The 16,866-nt window shown below is 39.0% G+C and overlaps 1 protein-coding gene across 1 annotated transcript in view; it reads right to left on the minus strand.

The window, feature by feature from the left end:
- Positions 1–16,866, minus strand: part of ULK4 (unc-51 like kinase 4) — a 574,722-nt gene that overhangs the window by 503,211 nt on the left and 54,645 nt on the right. Inside the window, exons 13-16 of the mRNA XM_063114672.1 lie at positions 7,024–7,128; positions 4,528–4,588; positions 2,545–2,726; positions 1,638–1,684 (exon numbers count right to left, since the gene is read on the minus strand). Of these exons, the coding sequence (XP_062970742.1) occupies positions 1,638–1,684; positions 2,545–2,726; positions 4,528–4,588; positions 7,024–7,128 (395 nt within the window). The remainder of the gene's footprint in view (positions 1–1,637; positions 1,685–2,544; positions 2,727–4,527; positions 4,589–7,023; positions 7,129–16,866) is intronic.

The raw sequence follows: 16,866 nt of genomic DNA on the forward strand, positions 1-16,866 counted from the left end.
AAGAGTCAGTCACAAAATCCCACACCCATCCTACAGGAGTTTAAAGAGCAGAAAAAGAACAAAATAGAAAGGAAGAAATTATAAAGAATTAATAGAAACCTAGAAAAGGTTAAAGAATTTAACAGAGCAACTGCTGAAACAAATTAGTAAAAAGACATTCCTATACACATTCTAGTAAAATTTCACAGGCCTGGAATAAAAAGAAAAGCTCATACAATGAAAAGCAAAATCAAACAAACATGCAAGAGGAAGAAAAAGAGATTGGCTTCACCTAAAAAGTGAAAAAATAAAAAACAAAAAAAAATTTTATAACAGTACTTGGAAAGGATTAAGAAATGTTTGTTTTAAAATGTCAGCAGGGGGCACCCCACTCAAGAATATAATTTAAGCTTTAAATAAAAGTATTTAAATGAAGATTTCATTGGTTTCTTTTTAATGAGCATACTACAAACCTTCTCAAAGTATCAAATCTTCAACCATTACCTAAAAATCCTATTTTTAACACCAGATTTTACTTAGGGAGACTAACATTAGAAGCTGCATTAAGAGTAATAACCCAAAAAAGTATTTGGTGAACTCCTATGGTTTCCCCCAAATTTCACCAGCATGGTAGAATAATTGCTATCATACCACTACCATAATTCACAAAATCCCTTCACCCCTATTTTTTCATGTACTTCTAATAATCATATGAGATAAGCAATCTTATAAGCAACCTTGATAATAACTACAACTTACATACCCTCCTCCAGGTATATTAAGCAGCCATTAAGAACCAGGCACTGTATAAGGCACTTCATATATTTCTCTCATTCAAATTTTAATTATTAACAAAAATTTAGAAGTAGTTACACTATCCCCATTTTACACATGAGGAAACAGGCTCAGCAGTTAAAGCAATTTGCCCAGGGGGTATATCTGCATTCCACATCCAGGTCTGTCTGAATCCTAAACCTATGCCATTTCCTTATCCCACACAGACTTCAGGAACTGGAGATTCAGAAAAAGGTAATTATTTGGCCCAGTCGAGTTGGCAACCAGAGCCCAGCACCTCCTAACTCTTGATCTAATGTGCTTTTCACAGTTTATAGATCATAATCTCATTAGATTATAAATAACATCATAGGGAAGTTACATGCTATGTGAGGGAAAGATACAGATGGCAGAGAAAACTCCTAGAAAGTATAACTAAATAAAAATGTGGGGATGGCCGACCCTGTGGCGCACTTGGGAGAGTGCGGCGCTGGGAGCGCAGCAGCACTCCCGGTCGCGGGTTTGGATGCAGCCGGTCACAAAAAAGACAGAAACAAACAAACAAACAAACAAATAAAAATGTGGGGATCAGAGTTAAAGTATTTCGAATGAATACATAAAAGAGTAGCAGTCGATAAAGTTTCCAGAAGTAGTGCAGATAATCCCGGAATTGTATTTATAATATTAGGATAAGAGCTATTTTTAAGTCTTCTTTTTAAATTTACAATCGGGATGCCTATAGAAATTGCATATGAGTCAGAGTTGTCACTACTTCAGAATAATGTATGATAATTATTTAGGACTCTGTACTTTTGATCAGTAGGTATACTGAACTTACTTAATAAAATCACGAAGAATATTTTTAAAATATAAATGTTACTTACATATCCCAGTTTGGAGCTATTCGCAAATGCTGAATTAGCAACTGGAACTAGAACAAAAAATTCAAATGTACATTTAACCCATGAAACAACACAGAAAGTGACAGCTACATCAGACCTTTATACAACTGAGGTGTAAATTATGCACCAAGGAGATAATTATTTACAAACATACAAAAGCACTGAGTATATGAATAAGATAGAAATAAAAAATAAAAACAGTACTTCTGGTTTCTCCTACCACTTTATATTCCCTAAATGTTCACCCCCACCCAAAAGACACACACCAACCACCAGAAAAAGTAACCTTAATACTATCCTGGAAGCAAATGAGGGCCCACTATTAAAAAAAAAAAAAAAAAAAAAAAAAAAACCACCTCCAAACCACTGTAATTCCTTTCTGGGAATGACTTCATAAGCTCTGACAGATTCTGAGGGGTTTACCAATGAACCAAGATAGTCGAAAAAGTAATATTCCCAGAGGGAACAAAAAAAAAGTCTTAGAGATTCATGTCTCCCTTCAACATCACATGAGATCCAGTTGATCCAGTTGATCCAGTAAGGGAGCTTCCTATTCCACATGTTCATTTCAGTCACTGATGAAAAGGTCTGTCTTATGACTTCAGATATGAAAAATACTTACAGTTATTACAAGTTAGCATAAAATGCAAACCTGAGTCATCACAAAAGAAAAAGTTCAAAATTGCCATCTACTTTACTACCTGTAGACCTAAGGATTAAACAGAGAAAAATTTTCATAAACCTATAATCTTGATAAGTCACTTTTTTCATTGTGATTAAGTCAAGGAAGTATTTTATCACTGGCTTTAATCTCCACAGAAATACAAACGTTAAGTGCATAAGGCACGTTGTGCAGGGACTCTAGAACAGGGTTTTACATCACACCTACCAGGGGAGAATGGAGGAGCCTGGTGGCTACCTCCTTGTGGCCAGCTACCACGCATAAATAGCAAAGGAGATTCAACTTGGCTCGGGAGGCTCCTGTGCTCTTCTCAGTGGAGTCAATCTGTGAGCACACTTGTTGCAAAAAGTCATTCCAATCTCGGTCTTTCAGAAATAATAATTTATCCACTACAGAGGAAGAAAATAGTAAAAGTGTGTATAGGATGAAAAAGGATTGTTGAAAACGTGAGAAATAAACAGTTTCAGTAGCTAAAGAACAAAGAAAATTGTAATATTACACTGTGAAAACCAAAAATACTCCAAAATGACACTATATTTATTTGTCCTTCTATATTCCTCATTTCTTTCTACCTATGGAGACTTTTTTAACTACTTCAATGGAAAAACTATGCTTAAAAAAAGAAGGCAGGGCTGAGCTAGCGCAGCGCGGCGACGCTCCCGCCACCGCGGGTTCGGATCCTATATACGGATGACCGGTGCACTCCCTGGCTGAGCGCCGGTCACGGGAAAAAAAAAAAAAAAAAAAAAAAAAAAAAGAAGGCAGATGCCTGAGACCTAAAATACAACAAAATGCAAAGTTAAATAAAATTATACTAAAAGAAAACAAGATAATCTTTGTATAAATAAATCAACCCAGCTCTAAAATATTGAAAAGCCACAAATTCTACAGTTGTTAACAAGGTACAGTGAAATTACTGTTAAACATATAGAGGTTAACATGATAACTGAAATCACTTGGAATTCATACCTCCAGCTCCCTATACAAACAAAAAGCAAAAACTAGGAAATGAGATGCCATCTAAAATTAACATATTTTTAGGCTGGCCAGTTGGCTCAGTTGGTTAGAGCACAGCTTTGTGACACCAAAGTCAGGGGTTCAGATCCTCATACCAGACACGCACCAAAAAAATATATTTTTAGATGATCTCTAAACAAAATAAATTGTAAAAAATTCCTAAATAACTCAAAGGGGAAAAGGAAAAGCAGTATTTCCAGATAATAATTCTCTAGTTTTTCATAAATAATGGTTGTAAATATTAATAATATTTTTCTTCTTTCTGACCTTTCATATACATCCTTCTATAAGGTTTCTTTTTTGTTTTTATCAGTAATTAAGCTGACCTATATAAGCCATTAGTCAGTTTATTTAAATTTGAATATATTCTTTTTTTTTTTTTTTTGTCGTTTTTTCGTGACCGGCACTCAGCCAGTGAGTGCACTGGTCAGTCCTATATAGGATCCGAACCCGCGGCGGGAGCGTTGCCGCGCTCCCAGCGCAGCACTCTACCAAGTGCAGCACTCTACCAAGTGCGCCACGGGCTCGGCCCTGAATATATTCTATTTTGAATGTACTTCAAATCATAGATTCTACTCTAGCCATGATGAAGAATTTTCTCCAAATCTAGTTTAACAGCTTGAAATATAACTTGTCAAACAAAAAAAATCAATTTAAGGTATGTAAACATTTCTGATGTTCTAATTAAGATTTTCATTATCTGAAAGGAAACATAATAACCATTCTTTAAGGATCTCCATTCCCACACCATCCCGACAAAAGTGAACTATTTATTCATGGTCTCAGCTGTCAAGCAGAATCCCAGTTCTTCACTGTGGTTCCCAACACTGTGCACCCACGACATCATCGTAATGGTAGAAATTCAACTAACTCTACAAGGGAAATGACAGGAGAAGAATCCTCAGCCAACATGAAAACTCACCCAGCTCTACAGGAACTTCCCTACCCTCAAGAATATAGGGCAGACCAGAATTAGCTGAGAAATATCAAAGTCTAGCACAAACAGATTACAGATTGTTTACAATTTGCATAACACTGGCCCAAGAATACAGCCAATTGGCAAAAAAGTAGGAATTTAGTTATTAAATACAAATATTCCATTTGCAAATAAACTTAATATTTGTATCTTCATACAAAGAGTCTGCATGTTTGATAAGCCGTTTATGATCCTACCTGAATGTGCTGGTAGGTGTAATATTTTTGGATCAAATCTAATTGGTGGTTGTTTCATTATCTGTGGTTAAAAAAAACAAAACAAAAAACTTTTGAGATGCTTTTTGAGACATATCTGTCTCTTGATATGTCCCCTATATCAGATTATAAATCAATGAAGACAAAAAAGAATGCTGTAAAATTTAATTGTCACCAAAAGTGTAAGAATTCAACAGTGTTCTTTATGATTAAAATATACAAATATAGATAATTTATTTTTTAAAATCATTTCAATTGATATCTGCAATAAAATAAAGCTTCACAGAAAAGATTCACCTATCTTGATTTAGTCTTTAGCTAACTTACCTCTAGGTTAGAAATTTAGTCATTCAACAGATATTTATTGGGTACCTGCCAGGATGAAGCACAGTGGTGCTAAGGGCTAAGGAGGGACACAAAGATGTAAAAGCCATGATCAGAGAGCTGATACTATGGTTGGAAAGATGAGACAAAGATTTGTTAAATCAATAAAACATAAAATATTTAAGTAACAATTCAAACCAGGCAGGACATAATTAGGGACAAAACATTTCAAAGAGAAATTCTTAACAAAACAATAATTTAGAGAATACAGCAAGCACTTTAGGCTGATGGGGTCAGGACTGGGTTTATAGAAGACGTGGAAGGTGGGCTGAGGTCTTGAAGGATGGTTAAGACTTGATGGTTGTACTAGAGAAAACACCATCATTCCAGCAAACTGGAACAGCATGGATAGGAAAGTTCACAATTTATCTGAGGAAAGTGAAAACACCACGTAGTTGGATCCATGATTTTTGAACATCTTGAGACTTTCAATTAAAAATTCAACCACCATTTCTATGACTAACTTCTCCAAAATCTCTATATAGCTTTTTTTAAATCTTTACTGGTAGAATTCTTGCCAAAAATGCATAATCGCATTCTAATCTAATAATCTAAATCTCATAATCTAACTTCATTCTGATCATTAGAAACCTTCAGACGAATCCAAACTGAGGGACATTCTACAAAATACCTGACCAGTTACTCTTCAAAGTATCAAGGCCATGAAAAAAAAGGAAAGACTGAGAAATTCCCACAAGACCATGAAAGAAAAGGGCAGACTATAGGAGACTACAGAGGCATAACAACTAACAGTAATGCAGGATCCTGGAACAAAAAAAAAAACATTAGTGGTACAACTGGTAAAAATCAAATAAGTTTAGTAGTTCAGTTAATAGCACTGTATCATCCATGTTAATTCCTAAATTTTGCTAACTGTACTATGATCCTATAAGATGTTAACATTAGGAGAAGCTGGGTAAAGGTATACAGGAACCCTCTATTTTTGAATCTTTTCTCTAAGTCTAAAAGAGTAGTTTAAAATAAAATATTAAAAAAAAACAAAAGTGTCTACCGACTAGGGTTTCCCAGAAACTACTAAGTATGGTTATAAGAGGAAAATACAAAGAAAGAAATACAAAGAAAAGAAATACAAAGAGAATATGGTCAAAAGATATCACAAATTGTTCTACAAAGTCTTCTGTGAAAATGCCCCACAACCCATCAAATTTAGCATAATATACAGTTACTGTGCCAGACCTCTGAACTCATAAAAAGAATTCGCTCCACTATGAAAAACAGCTAAATAATCTACATGAAATGCTGTCATCTAGAAAACAAATATGAATCCAAGAACCCATTTGATCTAAACCATAGTAACGTTCTCCAAGTAGATAAGAAGAAACAAGGAATTAATACAGAAAAAGACGATCCTTTTTTTAAAAAAAGGAAACAGGAAAACTGAAACACAGGCTAGGTAGTGGGATGTGAATGTGTTGGGGGCTGAAAATCAAGAGAAGGGACTAAGAAATTAATTTTTATTAAAGGTGAGTATTGATCATCCCTTAGTACTATATTACATTCCAAAAGACAGGAAGCAACAAAACACACTAGATTAGAAGTGCTTTGTGATCCAAGACTCCCCACGCTCCCACGGTGTCTCCCTACCATCTACCAAGCAGTCTTAACAACCTATGAGAGAGTAGGGTCTCTGTGTGATCTGCCTGCCCACCCAACCCAGGCTGGTGAGCAGAGCTGACATCTGCCTTAATTATACATCAGGGATTAGACTATTTGGAGGGATTTGCATAAGTATGTGTGGAGAAATGAAGGGACTGAGAGCTAAGTTCTGAGGGCCAGAAGTCAGCAGCCACCCCTTGGTGCATGAAAAGTGCAGTAATGAGAGGCACAGTAGACGTGTCAAAAACAGGAGAAAGCTCACCACACTCCAGTGAAGTGGAACTGAAGGAAGAGGAGAAGGTTGGAGAAAGGGTGGAAGCTGGAAATGCAGACATGTGGCATAAATGAAATAGAAGAAGACAACAAGAGGAACAGGAAAGAGAAGAAGGAAAAGAATATTCTGAATGAAATTTTCACACAGGTTTCAGACCTCAGTAAAGTCTAACAGCCCTCCACTGTTACAGTATCTTTCTGCACCTTTGGATTGTCGATAATGGGGGTGATGACAAGATCTGAGTCTGTGTAGATAAGCTCTCTCATCTGGGATTCCAGGTCTTGCTGACTCAGGTGTCCACTTGTGATCTGAAACAAAAACAAAAATTGCAATTTGTTTCTGTGACACATGAAAAAAACATACCTGAAAGAAAATAAGTTAATTGCTCATGTTTACCACTAAGATTGGTTAGGACTAGAAAACAGATCTTTACAGTTTGATGTTCTAAAATGTGATAAGGCGGTTTTTCAAGATGACAGTGGCTGCGGCGGTTGGCGCAGAGTAGCTGAGGTGGAAAAGGCGGCCACTGGGCCTTAGGCAGCCGGGAAACTTGTGGACCTTCCTCTTGCAGTCTCTTAAGGGAGGACCGCTGCTGCTGGCCGGTCGTGGGGGATGACCGCCACTTTCCCCTTGGCAGGAGAGGCTGCCTCGTTTACAGGCAACAGCTTTGAAGTATGGAGCAGGAAAAGAACTGTTTCTTAGCTGCAAAAGCGAGTCTCTAAACAGGGAACACGGCACCAGGGCTGCTGTGGATGCAGCCAGGATCCCAGAGGCCGGGGCCGCACTGAAGGCGGCCAGCTGCCCTATTCATGATTCGAGGTTTCAGGCCGCCATAAAAGAAGATTCCTGGGAGCGCCTGAGCCGCACCGCGGGACCGAGCGAGCAGCCCGAGGCGGCAGGGGGCCGAAAATGGGGAAGGCGACAAACCAGAGGCAGAGAGGGAGCGCCCGACCTGGCAGAGCCCTGTGAGTGACCCCCGACCCGGCAGTGCTCGGGGGGCTGACGCGCGCCCGGCTTCCCCCTGCATCACCGGGCCACTCACTGCCCCCCGGGGCTGCCTCCATTTTCTCAGGTGGTGGCAGCTCCGGCCCAGCTCAGCCAAGCCTGTCCTCCTCGCCTGGCTCGGCTCTTCACTGAGCCTTCCCACTTGCTTGCCCTGACGCAGGGCTTCCCGGGGCCTGGGGGCTGGCCTCCCCTCCCACTCCCTCCGCGGTTCTCTGGTGGGGCTGGTGGCGTGGGGCGTCCCCGGTAAGCATGGGGAGGGCAAGGAAGTACGGGTGGGGCCGACTGTCACTCCACTGCACCCTCGGCTCCAGCCCCCGGTAAACTTCCTGTTACTGGGAGGCAGATACCATTTCTGCGGCCACCAGTTCGGAAAAACGCCTAACCGATTTCTGGTTAGGAATAGTGTGGTTGGAGAGTCCTCAAGTCCGCCTGAACCTGCCAGAGAGCTGACTGCGGGCGGGCACCGGACTCGGTCCACGCCGGGGGGATGCAAGGGTGAACCGTGTGCTGCAGGCTCCTCCCCCGAGGGGCTCACGCTCTGGTGTGGGAGATAAGACAAGTACACAAATAACCGCGATACCAGGAGGAAGGTGATAAGTCCCGAGAAAGATCAACACAGTGCTACAAAGGCACACAGAGCGACCAGTCGTCTGTGCCTAGCAGAAACCTGGTAGACTTCCTGGGCGAGACGGTGCCAAGCAGGGTCTTGAAGGCCCAGCTGATAGACGAGGGTTGCAGAAGACACGTCCCAGGCCAGCCCAGTGTGCTCAGAGCGGGGAGACGTCCAGCTAGGGAGGCGGAGACTCGACAGAAACCACACACCCTGTGGGGTCGCCACTGAACAATCCAACAGCCCGGGCCAGAGCACACGGAACAGGGAGAAGTACTGCACGGGAAGTGAAAGCTCAGCAGAGATCACAAACCCTGTGGTACGTGATCCACCAGCCCAGCAGAGTCCAAGCTGACCAAACAGGTAGCTCCCCGGAGAGGCCCAAGACCTGAGGCAACGATACACACAAGGCACTAGAGGCCAACTGAGCAGTCACGGAGGTAGCCATACCAAATTGGCAACCACAGCAACATCTTAGTTAGTCATTAATCTCAAACCGGTGGACTGTGAAACCCCCTGCCACAATGAATAAACATCAAAAAAAAGATACCAGAAATACAAAAAATCAAGAAAGTACACCACCAAAAGTTAATAAATCTCAAACTCTAGATCCTATAGAACAAGAAGCCCTTGAAATGACTGACAAGGAATTTCGAGTGATAATTCTAAGGAAACTGAATGAGATACATGAAAACTCAGCTAGACATCATGATGAAATGAGGAAAAGTATATAGGACCTGAAAGAGGTAATGTACAAGGAAATCAATGTCCTGAAAAACAATGTAGCAGAACTTGCTGAACTGAAGAAGTTATTCAGTGAAATAAAAAAAAAAAACGGAGAGTTTAACCAGCCAGCGTGTCAAAGTTGAAGAGAGAACCTCTGAAATTGAAGATGGGCTGTTTGAAATAACACAAGCAGACAAAAAGAAAGAAAAAAGAAACAAGGACATTGAAGAAAATCTGAGAGAGATATCAGACAACCTTAAGCGCTCAAATATCCGAGTCATGGGTATTCCAGAAGGGGAGGAAAATGGAGATTCCATTGAAAACATATTCAACAAAATAGTGGGAGAAAACTTCCCAGGTAGAGGAAAAATCACAGATCTTCAAATCCAGGAATCTCAACGATCTCCAAACGTATTCAACCCAAAAAGACCTTCTCCAAGACATGTTATAGTCAAATTGGCAAAACTCAGAGACAAAGAGAGAATCTTAAAAGCTGCAAGAGAGAAGCATCAAACACCTATAAGGGAGCCCCAGTCAGGCTAACATCAGACTTTTCATCACAAACCCTAAAAGCTAGAAAGGAATGGGATGATATATTCAAAATACTAAAAGACAAAGATTGCCAGCCAAGAATACTCTACCCTGCAAGGCTATCCTTCCGAAATGAAGGGCAAATAGTATATTTCTCAGACAAACAAAAACTGCAGGAGTTCACTACCACATGACCACCCTTACAAGAAATCCTCAAGGGAGTACTGGGTTTGGTTCCTGAAAAATAACTACCACTGCCATAAAAACCCAAGAAAAATCAAAACCCACTAGTATAATAAAAATGGCATTCATGAAGAGAAAACAAGCAAACAAAAACGCTATCTACAACCTAAGGAACCAACAAACACAGAAACCAAACACTAACTCAGAAAGCAAGGAACAAAAGACACCTAAGACAACCAAACAACCGATAAAATGCTAGGAATAAATCAACACCTTTCAATAACAACTCTTAATGTAAAAGGCTTAAATTCCCCAATCAAAAGACACAGACTGGCTGACTGGATCAAAAAGGAGGACCCAACTATATGCTGCCTACAAGGGACCCCCCTCACCCATAAAGATTCACATAGACTAAGAGTAAAAGGATGGAAAAAGATTTACCATGCAAACAGAAAAGAAAAACGAGCTGGAGTAGCTATTCTTATATCTGACAAAATAGACTTTAAACTAAAAACCATAAAAAGAGACAATGAGGGACACTACTTAACGATAAAAGGACTGATCCATCAAGAAGACATAACAATCATAAATATGTACGCACCCAATGTTGGAGCAGCCAGATTTATAAAACAAACTCTATTAGATCTAAAGAAGGAAATAGACACTAATACCATAATAGCAGGGGACCTGAACACCCCACTGTCAATATTAGACAGATCATCTAGGCAAAGAATCAGTAGAGAAACACAAGATCTAAACAATACTCTAGACCAAATGGAATTGGCAGATATCTACAGAACAGTCCATCCAACAACCTCAGAATATTCATTCTTCTCATCAGCACATGGATCATTCTCTAGGATAGATCACATATTAGGTCACAAATCAAGTCTCAATAAATTCAAAAAAATTGGAATTATCCCATGTATCTTCTCAGACCACAATGATTAAAACTAGAAATTAATAACAAACGAAACTCTGGAAACTATACAAACACATGGAAATTAAACAGCATTCTACTTAATGACATATGGGTCCAAGAAGAAATCAAGCAGGAAATCAAAAAATTTATTGAAACTAATGAAAATAATGATACATCATACCAAAAGCTTTGGGATACTGCAAAAGCAGTATTAAGGGCAAAATTTATTGCATTAAATGCTCACCTCAGAAGAATGGAAAGATGGCAAGTGAACAACCTAACAGTTCACCTTAAAGAACTAGAAAAACAAGAACAATCCAAACCTGAAGTTAGCAGAAGGAAAGAAATCATTAAGATCAGAGCAGAACTGAATGAAATTGAAACCCAAAAAACAATTCAAAAGATCAATGAATCAAAAAGTTGGTTTTTTGAAAAGATAAATAAAATTGACAAACCATTAGCATGGCTAACAAAAAAAAGAAGAGAGAAGACTCAAATAATAAAAATTAGAAATGAAAAAGGCGATATTACAACTGATTCATCTGAAATACAAGGAATCATTTGAGACTACTATAAACAATTATAAGCCAACAAATTTGAAAATCTGGGGGAAATGGATAAATTTCTGGACACACACAAGCTCCCAAAACTGAACCGTGAAGACGTAGAAAATTTGAACAGACCAATAACAATAAAGGAGATTGAAGCTGTTATCAGAAGGCTCCCAACAAAGAAAAGCCCAGGACCAGATGGATTCACAGCAGAATTTTACCAAACATTCAAAGAGGAATTGACACCGATTCTTTACAAACTATTCCAAAAGATTGAAACGGACGCAACTCTCCCAAACTCATTCTATGAAGCAAACATCATCCTGATACCAAAACCAAGTAAAGATATAACCAAAAAGGAAAACTACAGGCCGATATCCTTGATGAATATAGATGCAAAAATCCTCACTACAATACTAGCAAACAGAATACAGCAACACATACGTAAAATTATTCACCACGATCAAGTGGGATTCATCCCAGGGATGCAAAGTTGGTTCAACATACGCAAATCAATAAATGTGATACACCATATTAATAAACTCAAACACAAGGACCATATGATCATTTCTATAGATGCTGAAAAAGCATTTGATAAAGTTCAGCACTCATTCATGACAAAGACCCTCTATAAGTTAGGTATAGAGGGAAAGTATTTTAACATAATTAAAGCCATATATGCCAAACCCACTGCCAATATCATCCTGAATGGGCAAAAGCTGAAAGCTTTTCCTTTAAGAACAGGAACTAGACAAGGATGCCCACTCTCACCACTCCTATTCAACATAGTGTTGGAAGTACTAGCCAGAGCAGTCAGAGAAGAGAAGGAAATAAAGGGCATCCAGATTGGAAAAGATGAAGTCAAACTGTCCCTGTTTGCAGATGACATGATCCTATATATTGAACAGCCTAAAACCTCTACAAAAAAACTGCTGGAATTGATAAATGATTTCAGCACAGTAGCAGGATACAAAATCAACACACAAAAATCAGTAGCATTTATTTTCTCCAATAGTGAACATGCAGAACGAGAAATCAAGAAAGCCTGCCCATTTACAATAACCACCAAAAAAATAAAATACTTAGGAATTGAGTTAACCAAGGAGGTGAAAAATCTCTATAATGAGAACTACAAACCATTGCTGAGAGAAATTAGAGAGGATACAAGAAGATGGAAAGATATCCCATGCTCTTGGATTGGAAGAATCAACATAGTGAAAATGTCCATACTACCCAAAGTGATATACAAATTCAATGCAATCCCCATCAAAATTCCAAAGACATTTTTCTCAGAAATGGAAAAAACTATCCAGACATTTATATGGAACAATAAAAGACCACGCATAGCCAAAGCAATGCTGAGCAAAAAACATAAAGCTGGAGGCATAACACTACCTGACTTTAAGCTATACTACAAAGCTATAATAACCAAAACAGTATGGTACTGGCATAAAAACAGACACACTGATCAATGGAATAGAATAGAGAATCCAGAAATCAACCCACACACTTACTTCCATCTGATCTTTGACAAAGGCACCAAGCCTATTCACTGGGAAAGAGACAAATGGTGCTGGGATAACTGGATATCCATATCCAGGAGAATGAAACTAGATCCATACCTCTCACTGTATACTAAAATCAACTCAAAATGGATTAAGGATTTAAATATACACCCTGAGACAATAAAACTTCTTAAAGAAAACATAAGAGAAACACTTCAGGAAATAGGACTGGGCACAGACTTCATGAATACGACCCCAAAAACATGGGCAACCAAAGGAAAAATAAACAAATGGGATTTATCAAACTAAAAAGCTTCTGCACAGCAAAAGAAACAATTAACAGAGTTAAAAGACAACCAACAGAGTGGGAGAAAATATTTGCAAAATATACATCTGACAAAGGATTAATATCCAGAATATATAAGGAACTCAAACAACTTTACGAGAAGAAAAGAAGCAACCCAATTAAAAAATGGGCAAAAGAGCTAAGTAGGCATTTCTCTAAGGAAGATATCCAAATGGCCAACAGACATATGAAAAAATGCTCAACATCACTCAGCATACAGGAAATGCAAATCAAAACCACACTGAGATACCATCTAACCCCAGTTAGGATGGCTAAAATCCAAAAGACTCTGAACGATAAATGCTGGCGAGGTTGCGGAGAAAAAGGAACTCTCATACATTGTTGGTGGGACTGCAAAATGGTGCAGCCTTTATGGAAGATGGTATGGAGGTTCCTCAAACAATTGCAGATAGATCTGCCATATGACCCAGCTATCCCACTGCTGGGAATATACCCAGAGGAATGGAAATCATCAAGTCGAAGGTATACCTGTTCCCCAATGTTCATCGCAGCACTCTTTACAATAGCCAAGAGTTGGAACCAGCCCAAATGTCCATCATCAGATGAGTGGATACGGAAAATGTGGTACATCTACACAATGGAATACTACTCAGCTATAAAAACGAATGAAATACTGCCATTTGCAACAACATGGATGGACCTTGAGAGAATTATATTAAGTGAAAAAGTCAGGCACAGAAAGAGAAATACCACATGTTTGCACTTATTGGTGGGAGCTAAAAATTAATATATAAATTCACACACACACACACACACACACACACACAAAAAAAAAAAAAAAAATCCAGGGCGGGGTCAAGAAGATATAACAACGACAATTACTTGAAGTTGACAGGACAAGCAAACAGAGGGGACATCGGTGGGGGGTGGGGGGAGGGGGGAGGGAGGAGGGAGGGAGGTTTTGGTGATGGGCAACAATAATCAGCCACAATGTATATCGACAAAATAAAACTAAAAAAATAAATAAATAAATAAAATAAAATGTGATAAGGCAAACTGGTTTTTTGATTACTAGCATGGCTTTTATTTTTCATTCACAGAACACTAATCAATTTATTTCTGCTTTACAGAATATTCAATATGAAGTTAAATTTGTAGCATAAAAAATTTTCAGACTAAAGTACTGACCTACTACCTAAGTGTTAAAACACCTGTACATTTATTAAACCTAGTTAAAGTAGAGCTGATACATAAGAAAATGAACAACCAGATGTTCACCATCAGTTATTCCTTTGAGGTATTTCTTTTTTTTTTTTTTTAAAAAAGGGGGATCTTAACCCTTGATTTCCTGGTGTCAGCACATTCCCCCAAGTGAGCTAACCAGCCATCCCTATATAGGGACCCGAACCCGTGGCCTTGGTGTTATCAGCAACACACTGGCCAGCCTTGAGGTGTTTCTTTGTGCTCTACTTAAACAGAACTTTTATTCCTAGTGCCATGACTTTGTACTTTCCATCAGAAAAACAGAAGAACATTTATGCATTAAGAATTTCAAATGAAACAATGACTAGCAAACTGAATAAAACAGAACACCAGCCAGGCTCAGTTGCACATGCCTGTTGTCCCCAATACTAGGGAGGCTGAGGCTGAGGATCGTTTGAGCCCAAGAGCTCTGGGCTGTGGTGCACTATGCAGAGTGGGTGTCCACACTAACTTCAGCATCAATATGGTGGCCTCCCAGAAGTGCGAAATCACCAGTTTGCCTAAGGAAAGGTGACCAGCCCAGGTCAGAAACAGAGCAGTTTAACAGAGAAAACCAATCACTGAAGTAAACATGAAGGAAAAGAAATTATCCAAAATTGGGGGGTGGGGGGGGGATGAAGGAACACAAGAGTTAGCTAATAAAGTGTGGGGAGCTGCCCACGTTACACCGTAATCGCCATTACAAGATGGCGCTGGCCGACACTGACAATCGGCAAAAACAAGTCTAGAGCGCATGTGCTGGGAAATTCCCCAACCTCCAGTCTCTGCCTCTCCCGTGGCGTCATCTGGGCTGATGCACGACCGCCAGTCAGAGAGGGACACGTCCTAGGCGAGGGACAGTTTTCTATAAAAGGGAACGGGTTTCTGTACTTGGGGTCTCCGCCCCGATAAGCTTGTGCTCTGCCTCTCAAGACGCATTAAAGCTTTACTGCAGAAGGATCCTGTGTGTGCCGCGTCGTTCTTGCTGGCGAGACGGTTGCGCGGGACAATAAAGTTCCTAGAAACCAAGACCACTCCTTGCAACTCAGGTGAAACACATAAAAAACACATGAAGAATAAGGAGAAACTTGATTAAAAAAAAATTTTTTTTTCTAAGTTTAAGAACACGGACTTTCAAGACAAAAAGATAGGTAGACTTACACTGCCACTTGTTAATTATGTGGCCTTAAGAAAGTTAACGAAAAAACCTTTGTTTTCTTCATCCATAATAAATATTAAAACTAACAACCTTACAGGATTGAGAAGAATAAACAGAAGGTTGAAAACAATGCCTGATACTGCTCAAAAGAAGACAGTTGTAATTAATGAAGTTATTTTTACAAAAAAAAAAAATCACACTGGCTTCAGCAGAGAATGGCTTGCCAGGGAGCAATGGAGAACTGGGGAGACCACTTAGTAGATTACTGCAATAGCCTGAGTAGACAGGATGGTGTCTTCTGTTAGGCACGAAGTAGAAGGAAAGAAGAGAAGTTACTAACAAAGCAAAGGCCTGCTGATTTAACACTGTGCAGGCACTGCCAGTAAATTGTATTAGTCCATAGAGTAAAGTAAGACATCAATATTTGAAAGATAGGTGGCCAAATTATCTTTATTTGTAGATGATATAACTGAACATCCAGAAAGCCAAAATTAATCAACTGAATCAAAAAGACAAAAAATAAATGCTAGGGAGAATGTGAAAAGAGGGGAACTCTTGTACACCATTGGTGGGAATGTAAACTAGTACAGCCATTATGGAAAACAGACGCAAAGTGTCTCAAAAAACTAAAAATAGAGATACCATATGCTCTACCAATCCCACTGCTGAGAAATATATCCAAAGGAAAGGAAATCAGTATATTGAAGAGAGATCTGTATCCCCATCACTATTCACAATAGCCAAGATGTGGAATCAACCTTAATGTTCATCGATGAATGAACAGATAAGAAAATGTGGTATATATACACAATGGAATATTATTCAGCCATTAAAAAAAAAAAGAATGAAATCCTGTCATTTGCAGCAACATGGATGAGCCTGGAGGACATGATGTTAAGTGAAATAAGACAGGCACTGAAAGAGAAATACCACATTTTCTCACTCAAATTTGGGAGCTAAACAAAGTTCATCTCATAGAGGCTGAGAGTAGAACAGTGGTTACCAGAGGCTGGGAAGGGTAGTGGGAAGGAAAGATACAAAGAAAGGTTGGTTAACGGGTACAAAAGTACAGTTAGAAAGAATAAGTTCTAGTGTTCAAGAGCACAGTAAGATGACTATAGTTAACAATTTATATTTCAAAATAGCTATTAGAGAAGATTTGGAATGTTCCCAACACAAAGAAATGATATATGCACGAGGTGATAGATATCCCAATTACCTTGATTTGATCATTACACGTTGTATACATGTTTAAAATTATCACGTGTACCCAATAAATTTATACAATTCTTATATATCAATAAA

This window comes from Cynocephalus volans, chromosome 11 (genome assembly GCF_027409185.1).
Source record: "Cynocephalus volans isolate mCynVol1 chromosome 11, mCynVol1.pri, whole genome shotgun sequence".
In the NCBI taxonomy this organism is placed as follows: Eukaryota; Metazoa; Chordata; class Mammalia; order Dermoptera; family Cynocephalidae; genus Cynocephalus; species Cynocephalus volans.